The sequence below is a fragment of the Punica granatum genome, chromosome 7 (assembly GCF_007655135.1).
Source record: "Punica granatum isolate Tunisia-2019 chromosome 7, ASM765513v2, whole genome shotgun sequence".
Classification (NCBI taxonomy): Eukaryota; Viridiplantae; Streptophyta; class Magnoliopsida; order Myrtales; family Lythraceae; genus Punica; species Punica granatum.
The window spans coordinates 15,185,931-15,196,131 of NC_045133.1; the positions used below are offsets into that span (position 1 = coordinate 15,185,931).

The 10,201-nt window shown below is 36.9% G+C and overlaps 1 protein-coding gene across 1 annotated transcript; it reads left to right on the forward strand.

The window, feature by feature from the left end:
- Window positions 1–7,094: 7,094 nt before the first annotated feature.
- LOC116214976 (probable glucan endo-1,3-beta-glucosidase A6) lies at window positions 7,095–9,858 on the forward strand. Its single transcript, XM_031550517.1, has 4 exons — window positions 7,095–7,238; window positions 7,339–7,966; window positions 8,065–8,741; window positions 9,668–9,858. The coding sequence occupies exons 1-4, from the start codon at window positions 7,172–7,174 to the stop codon at window positions 9,703–9,705; spliced, it is 1,410 nt and encodes a 469-aa protein (XP_031406377.1). The 5' UTR covers window positions 7,095–7,171; the 3' UTR covers window positions 9,706–9,858.
- The last annotated feature ends 343 nt before the right edge of the window (window positions 9,859–10,201 follow it).

Below are 10,201 nucleotides of genomic sequence, written 5' to 3' on the forward strand. Positions count from 1 at the left end.
GCTCTAGGAATTGAGAAGGATCATTCCCTCTTGGAAGTAATTTGGAACGTCTTTGCACCGGAAATCTCTCTTTCCTCATATGCAACCAAACCTAATCTCAGGGTTGAAAAATCATCTTATGACGCCCCTTGTTGGCGTGTTTTGCATATTGCTCCTTATCATAAGTTGGATAGTTTCGGATTGCCCCGCTTAGTTTTTCGTGGAAGTAAGCAATTGGTCGTCCTTCCTGTGTGAGAATTTCACCTATACCAACACCTTAAACATCACATTCAATTTCAAAAGTTTTAGAAAAGTTAGGTAAAGATAATAAAGGAGCATTGGTCAACTTCTCTTTGATTAACTGAAACGCCTTCTCTTATTCTTCTCCCCATCTAAATCCCATGTTCTTCTTGATCACTTCAGTAAGTGGTGCGACTATACTACTAAAGTTCTTCACGAACCACTTGTAAAAACTAGCAAGTCTATGAAAACTGCGAACATTACTTACACTTGTGAGACTGGACCAGTCTTGGATTGCACGTACCTTCTCTTCATCAACCTGTATACCTTGTGCACTAACAACAAATCCCAAAAATACAAGCTTATCGATGCAAAAAGTACACTTCTTCAAATTATCAAATAACTTTTCCTTCCTAAGAACATCTAAAACAGATTTCAAATGTACCTTATGATCATCTAAGTTTTTGCTGTAAACGAGTATATCATCAAAGTAGACAACAACAAATCTACTTATAAATGCACCCAAAACATGATTCATAAGTCTCATAAAAGTGCTTGGAGCATTAGTCAAACCAAAATGCATAACTAACTATTCATACAAACCGTATTTTGTTTTAAAGGCAGTTTTCCATTCATCTCCTTCTTTCATTCCAATCTGATGATAACCACTCTTTAAATCAATTTTAGAAAATACACAAGAACCATGTAGCTCATCTAACATATCATCTAAGCGAGGAATAAGATGACGATACTTTACCGTTATGTTGTTGATTGCTCGGCAATCAATGCACATTCTCCACGTCCCATCCTTCTTAGGTACAAGTATAAGGAACGGCGCATGGACTCATGCTCTCCCTCACGTACCCTTTCTCGAACAACTCACTTACCTGCCGTTAAAGCTCCTTTGTCTCCTCAAGATTGCTCCTATAGGCTGGTCGGTTTGGAATTATTGAACTGGGAACAAAATCAATTTGATGTTCAATCCCTCGGATTAGAGGTAACCCATGTGGTGTTTCATCGGGAAAGACATCTTCATACTCCTGCAAAAGAGAAACAACAGAGTTAGGTAGAACGATGTCAAGTTCGTTAGTGTTGAAAAATGCCTCTTTGTACAAAAGTACAATCATCGGCTGATTTGAAAACATTGCTCACTTAATTTCACTCATTTTTGCATAGAAATTCTTTTGTTTTCTCTCTGATTTTCTCTCAATAGCCGAATTTTGATTTTCTTTTTCTCTCATTTTTTCTCGGCCTCTCTGATTTTCACTCCTTTTCTTCTGTTCACTCTCTTTCTTTTGATCACTCTCTTTTTGCAATCTCACTTGATCCTCATATACTTGCTGCAGTGTCAATGGTACAAGAGTGATCGATCGTTGATTAAGTACAAATGAATATTTGTTCGTAAAGCCGTCATGCTTCACGTGCCTATCAAACTGCCATGAACGCCCTAACAACAAGTGTCCTGCTTGCATCGGTACTACATCACACAACACTTCATCTTCGTATTTACCAATTCGAAATGCAACTAACACTTGCTTGTTCACCCTTATCTCACCACTATCATTCAACCATTGCAGCCTGTACGGCCTAGGGTGTTTCAACATGGGCAGTCTCAATTTTTCCACCATTGTTGCGCTTGCGACATTAGTACAACTACCACCATCAATAATCACACTACATACCTTATCTTTGATGTAGCACCTAGTGTGAAAGATGTTCTCCTGCTGCACTTCTTCCACTCCTTTTGTTTGCAAGCTCAATGCTCTCATTGCCACCAATGTTAATGCATCTGGAGCTAAATATTCTTCCTCGGGAACGTCCTCCAATGGGGGCATGTCATCGGTGTCGAAATCTTCAGTGTCAGTCACAATGTCACCATTGTCTCGCATCACCATGACCCGCTTGTTCGAGCATTGACTTGCTATGTGTCCCCTGCCTTGGCATGTAAAACACTTAATGCCACGATTCCTGGAGGTAGAAATGTCAGTTTTACCTTGAGGAACGTGGCTGGTTGCATCTTGATTTTGCTCGATTTTCGACTTCGACGTGGATTGCTTCTCATCTTTCTTCCACTGATTCAGTTTCCAAGTGAATGTGCTTGGACTTTGACTTGTACGTGTATTGCCTCTCCTCTTGAATTTGTTCTCAATCTTGATGGCCATGTGCACCATATCCTCCAACTTCACATAATGTTGTAATTCCACGGCATTTTGAATTTCCCAGTTCAATCCAGCCAAAAATCTTGCCATAGTAGCCTCCCGATCCTCCTCTACATTTGCTCTAATCATGGCCACTTCCATCTCCTTAAAATATTCCTCTACACTCCGGTTACCTTGCCTAAGACTTTGTAACTTATTATATAGCTCCCGGTAGTAATAATTAGGAACAAATCGCTTCCTCATCACCCTTTTCATTTCCTCCTACGTATCTATAGGTGGCTCTCTATTTCTTCACCTATTTATCACCAATTGATCCCACCAGATAATTGAATAATCAGAGAATTCAATTGCTGCCAATCTGACTTTCTTCAGCTCAGAATAACTATAACAATCAAATACAAACTCCACCTTTTTCTCCCACTCAAGGTATGCTTCGGGATCACTCTTTCCTTGGAACGATGAGATTTTCATCTTAATACTACCCAAGTTATTATCTTCCCGATTCCTATCTTCTCTAAACCGCCCTCCATGTCTCCTATTACTAACAACCGAATCTTGATCATCTTCTTCATCAAAACTAGCCCCATAATTCTCTTCATCTTCAACCCTCACTTCCCTCGGTTGAACTCTTTTCCTCCTACATGCATTATGAGCGTTTCGTGGCTGCTCCACACGTTTATTCTCCATCAGATCAATCCGTTCATGAACCTGCTCAAACTCCAACCTCATCACACGCCTCATCTCACTCATCATGGCATCTATAAGTATTTTCGAATCAGTCAATTCCGTAGCATATTCGGGAATACTCTTAGAACTGTTGTGAGACATGATTACTGCAAAATAAAGTTCGAAAGAAAGGACCTCATAATTCTCTCCCTTACGTGTTTACACTCAAGAATGTGAATCACTCTACACTCGTGTTTTCACTCAAACAAATGTGCCTTTTTCCACTTGATAATTCTCTTTCAGTTCTTTTGAAACTAAATGAACAATTCTCCAAAATTTCCAGCAGCAATGCACCAAGAACTTCCCAAGGAAAATTAATGGTCGAAGGAAATTTAAGGAAGAAAGGAAACAAGAGAGAAGGCAACTACTATAAAGGATAAAATATATATCAGAATGTTATATGTAATTCTGGGAACAGAATCAATGTAGATCACAAAGAAAGGGAAATAACAACTTTAGAATGGTTTGATGCAAAGAATTTGGATCAAATCCACTACAACTTCTTTCTTTTCTTTCGTTTTTTCGTTTTTTTTTTCCAGCTCTTATATTTTTTTTTGGCCGATTTTTTTTTGACTAATAACAATCTAGAAAGAACAAACTTGACGAAACGAAGCTCAGCAAATTGAAACGAAAACCTGATTTGGAGCCTAATGCTTTGATACCAAATGATGGGATTCCCGCCAAGAATGACGAGACCCGATAACTAAAGGAACCCAAGATTGTTCAACGATCAGATTTGATTGACAAACTCTCGACCCATTGTTTACAACATAAACAAGAACCTTGGTATAACTGACATCAACCTCGTTGTTTATTGCGAAACAAGAACCTCGGTATATAGGAAGACGCCACAAACGGTGATGGAAAGCCGTTTGATAAGTCGATGAAGACGCCACAAACGGTAGTGGAAAGCCGTTTGATAAGTCGTTGATGAACGCCATGGAAACTTCCGATAAGTTCAAATTAGTTCTTCAAGAACCAAAGAGAATACTTTCACAATTTTCTGAATGTTCATTTTTTTAAAAAACTTGACTAAGATGAATATATATAGACATAAACTAATCCTAATCTGACCATATCTCTTCCTAAAGATAAGGAAAATAAAACCTAGAATATCTATAAAGATATGACATAATCTATAAAGATATGAAATCTAAATATCCCTAGAATATCTCCATGAGATTTAAACTTTAAACAAATATGATAATATCTTCTCTTGATCATCAAATATTCTAGAAGCTTCCTTAAACACTTGCTAAATTTAGCCTTGTCCGGAATCTTCTATAACTTGAATCATGTTGATGGATCTTTGTTGATCACGTGGTTCATGTCCAATGGGCCTCCACGAATTTGCTTGAGCCCAAACCTCTTGAATCAGGCCGTTGAGTTCATCTTTAAACTTCTTTGCATATGCCCGCGTAACCGATCAAATTGGAACTTGAACTGGATCCTTAGTTGGAACTTGAACTAGATCCCTAATTGGAACTTGAACTGAATCCTTTAAAGTCGAGCTACGATTTGCATTAGGGTCTAAGCCAGCCCCCGCAACTTCGGTAGGGGGTGGTGGCCGACAGGAGCACCTTTTCAACCATCTCTGATCATTATTCTCTCTCTCTCTCTTTCTTTCGTTAAAATTTCAGGCTTTTTTTTTATTTTTTGGATGAGAAAAATATAAGATATTCTTTTTTTAATTTCACTTTTTTAATTTCTATGTTTTTATTTGTTAATTTAGGTTTAGTTTTAATTATTTTATTTTTAATAATCTAGTTTTACTTATTTAATTTCAATTTTAAAAACTTTGTTTTTATTTTTCATTTATTTTTAATATTTTTGTTATATTTTTAGTTTTTCATATTTATTGTTTTGGTTTCATTTTGTATTTTATTTTATTTATTTTTAATTCAAAATGACATGTCAACGCCAAGTAGGAGCCACATAAACAATGTTTGATGAGTCAATAGCTACGCAAGAAGCCACATCTGCAACCATTGATGTCGACAGCATTAAGTTGACGAAATATACAATATTGTTACAAAATGATAAAAATTTGCACTTGATTGTTAAATTTTTAATTTTGTACCAGAGTATTACATTTGTAAAAAATTTTGTACCATCTGTGTAATTGACCCGATGCAAGTATGTTGTCATTTTCTTAGTAAACATTAATAAAAAGTTGAACAAAGTCTACATTTTCTAAATATGTACCTTAGAGTTTTATCTGGTCTTTGATAAATGACTCAGAGAAACATGTACCTCTTGACTTATGTTAGATCTAACACGTATTTTATTTATGTAAGGTCACAACGTTTTATATATGATCCACACCTATCATACGTTGTTCGCCTCCATTAAATTTTTTTGTTAAATGATTGACATGCCGCTTAGCCCGCCACTCACCAGCAACAATGATAAGGTGGATGGTGTCCCGATTTCCATCATCTAGGTGCTTGATGGGGGCTCGGAAAGCCTCCAATATGAACCCAGTTTATTTAGTTCACCGTTTTTCTTTTATTATGATCTATCCATTTCGGCTTCTGGCTTCTACTTTCTTCGAATGGCCGGCAAAATCACATTTCGGCCCCGATTGGCAAGAAGATAAGCTTTCATTTGTGCCTACTGCCAGCAGGCCTGGGCCATAATAATCCCACGGCCCGGTCTATGAAACTCAATTAATTCTGAAATTAATGTTAACGTTTTATCTGAAAACTCTATTATTGGCTGGAGACTAGAGTAACTCCAAACTTTATTACCATATCTTGCCCTTTAAATTCAATTAATCAATTAAAGAAGAAAATTTTAAATGGTCCGACTTGACATTTACCTTACAATGGTGTGGTGAAAAAGAACAAAAAGAATTTTACAACGACAAACAATTATAATAATTACTCGAATGGTTAGAAAAAAAAAGGGTGACCTAGTCGATCAGCTTCAATTGACTTCAATTGACTGTTGAAATAGTCCCGGCCTTACACAATTGGAATTTGGTGCTAATATGAATATTCAGGGAAAAAAAATGATTTGTCCTTAGCTTCCACTAAAAAGAAATTTAAATTAAATAAGTATCCAAAACTCACAAAACAAATGCCTGTATGGGAATTCACTATCAAATGACATGAAATCAACTTTAAATTTTCTAGAATGCATTTTCCTTGACAAAAATTACTCCACACAAGAATGGAATAAATAAGGGACGACTCTTCTTTACAATGATATTATGTATAACCATGTGGTATGAGAAGACGACCATTATACTGTAAAAACTTACTTATTTTTCTATTATGTCATTATGAGATAAGATTATTTAATATTATTTTAAGTATTGAACTATCCAATTAAATTTTTTCTTTAGGCTGAATATCCAATTCGAAACTTCGAAACATGTTTTCCTGCCTTATAAATACAGGGCACAAGGATAAGAAATTTCCCCGAAACAATTGAAAAAGAATCAATGAAAAGGACTAATTTATCAAGTGAATGGAAGTGCATGCATTCACTTTATTAAGCCCACAGTCTTGTTGATGTCCCAACTTCTCGAACTTCTTTAACTTTTTTTCCTTAGCTACCTTTCTTGCTTGGAATGCCAAAGAGACGAGAGTCATTTTTCTCTTTTATTTTCCATTATTGGGTTTGTGGTGCTTATCTCCAATTTGTTAAATCAAACGAACATAAATTTCGAGAACGATGATATAATAGAATGGCATACGTTCTACCTAGAAATTAAGAGATTCGAGATCAATTATCATTTGTAGGATTTCCGATTTCCCTTTATTTCTCATTCATTTGTGCCAATGGCAATAGATGTCTTATAATCGAAACGACATACAATTTTGTTATATAAATATATGTCTCCGACTTTGATCCATGCACGATGCCTTTTTCCCTTTAAAATTCGTTTTATAACACCAAAGAATTTTTTCTATTGTGAGCCTCACCAAGGTGATGATTCAGCTAAAGTACAACTTATTCTCAAAACCAGTTCATAAATGGTAGTCTTTCATGACGATCGATCATCGTCGTATACAGAAGCTCCTCTCGCGATAAAGCAAACTCCAGCGGATCGATAAATCATGTCATTCTGTAATCTAATGGAGACTCTTGTTGCTCTCTTTCTCCTCTCCCTCTTCGGCCTCTCAAGTAAGTTTCCATTAATTCAGACAAAGCTTTCATTTCTTATATCATCTTCCTTGAGCTGCTCTAATTAATAGATCTTGTTGTTCACAAATGAAATACATAGTGGCTGAAATCCCGAACAAGATTGGCGTAAACTACGGGATGCTTGGAAATAATCTGCCATCACCAGCCCGATCCATTGAGCTCATCCAATCGATGAAGTTCAGCAGGGTAAAGCTCTATGATGCCAACCCTGAAGTCCTGAATTTGTTATCAGGGACAAAGCTCCAGGCTTCCATTATGGTCCAAAACCATGAAATCTCAGGAATCGGTTCGAGCCAGGCGATAGCTGATGAATGGGTCCGGAACAATGTCCTCCTGTACTACCCCGATACAATTATCTCTTTCATCCTTGTGGGGAATGAAGTCCTGAGCTCCACTTTGGACCAAGACCGTGAATTGTGGCGGGACCTTGTGCCTGCAATGAGAAGGATTAGAGCTTCCCTTAGGGCGAAAGGTATCCGCACCATCAAGGTCAGCACTCCACTGGCAATGGATGTGGTGGAGTCGACTTTTCCACCTTCGAGCGCGAAGTTCCGGTCTGATATTTCCGAGTCTGTAATGGAACCTCTGCTCCGGTTCTTGAATGGAACGAGATCGCACTTCTTCGTGGATGTGTACCCCTACTTCCCGTGGTCCGGCGACCCCACCAACATAGACCTTGATTTTGCGCTCCTTCAAGGGAATTACACGTTAGTAATGAACAGAAATATATCATCGTTCCGATTGAATTAAGTATTTATCAATCTCTTATTTATTACAAATCATGCATCATTACATTCTATTTCAGGTACACCGACCCTGGAAGCAGATTAGTCTACACCAATTTGCTTGACCAAATGCTCGATTCCATAACATTTGCAATGTCTAAGCTTGGCTATGAGAAGATCCCGCTTGTGATAGCTGAAACAGGATGGCCAAACGGCGGGGACCTTGACCAGTCAGGAGTCAATGTGCATAATGCCGCAATCTATAACCGTAACCTGATCAAGAAATTGACAGCCAAGCCACCAAGTGGGACACCAGCACGGCCCGGGGTCAACATTCCGACATTCATCTTCTCTCTGTACGATGAGGACCAAAAAACAGGTCCAGGGTCGGAGCGGCACTGGGGACTACTGCATCCAAATGGAACGTCCATTTACGAAATCGATCTCACAGGAAAGAGGCCAATTTCCCAGTACAAATCGTTGCCATTGCCCACCAATAACGAACCATGCAAGGGGGAGTTGTGGTGTGTGGTAGCTAGGGAAGCAAACTTGACGGAGCTCAGGTTAGCGATAGAGTATGCCTGCGCAAGTGGGAATGGGACGTGCGATGCACTTATGCCAGGAGGGGAGTGCCAAGAGCCAGTTTCAGAATATCTGCGGGCGAGCTACGCGTTCAGCTCGTTCTGGGCTCGGTTCAGGAGTCAGGGGGCCACTTGCTATTTCAATGGACTTGCTGAGCAGACCACTTCAAATCCAAGTGAGTCTTTTCTTGATCTCTTTGAGTGTATCTTCCTTGGTTCTCTTTCTTTTTCTTTCTTGAGCATCGAGATAGATCGCGATGATATGGTAAAAAATAATTAATAAGATTTTTGGAATAAGCAAAATAGTAATCCACTATGTAATAATTAGATCAGTACTTTCTTTCTCTATCTTTTCTTCCTCTATCTGATAAGATATGATCACCATTGTATTACATTTGTTCTCGGATTTTGAAGGACGATACATCTTCAATAAAACTTTCTTCTCAAATGGAATTTTTTGATTTTTTTTCCATAACAAATTACACTAGAGTCGATCGATAGCATTTTGGTTCCATAATGCATTTATTTTTCTTTTTGATAAATCATAATGCATTTATTTTATTTTTACCCTCTAAAATTTTGTGACAAGTTTATTCATGTGTCAAAACTATTATTAACTAGTGACATATGCTATGTGCCATATACTCTTCACACACAAGACTTCCTCGAGGGGAAAATAAAAGTTATTCAAAGTTGAAATTGAATTTTTTTTTATCTTTCCCTAATATTTTCTTAGTAAATTGCCTTTTTGCACCTCAAATTTGATTAATCATCCATTCTGCCCAATGAATTTTCAATTCGCAATTTACACCCCATCCTTTAGGTTTGCCACTTTAGTCATCCTTATAAAATTATAAATCCATCCTGTTTGCACATGAGTCTTTTGATTTCGTTTGCAATTCATCCCGCTTAATCCCTCTGTGAGAGACACGCTTGATGAAAAACTGTGACGCTGGATGAGCTTCTGGCACTGTCTTAGAACGTTTTATAGGTAGTCTTTGGGTACAAGTTCCCGAGCAGGAAAAAATAATAGTGCAAATATATGCTGATATTTGAAGCAATTTCATTTATCTGACATAGCATTGAATTATTTTTCGAGCAGGTCGTGGATCCTGCAAGGTCCCGAGCGTTACGTTTTGAAGATGAGGAGATCAAATCAAGTCTATAATTAGTTTCCTTCTAATCTCTAGAATGAAATCTTCAACAAAACTATGTGGATGTACTTATTGGCTATATGTATACATTAAATGGAGGAAGAATGATTTATTTTAATTAGTTTTGTGTTACTATCGCTTTTGGGTGGGAGTAATTATAGATTTTAGTTAATATTTTGTATATTGAATTTATGAAAATTGTTACCTAAATATATTTTACTAGACTACTGAACCAGTGCATTGCACTGATTTTGTAAAAAAAAATACAAAATATTAGATATTTAAGATAATTAATAATATTGATTGATACGGTTTTATACTATATAAACTTTAATACGATAAATTTCATAATCAATCTAGATAATATTAATTCAAGAGTTCATGAGCAAATAATTAAAGTAAAATATTTGATAGACATGATCTCAATTATCAATTGAATTTATAAGAAAATAATTATAAAATCCAAAAAATACAAAATTTCT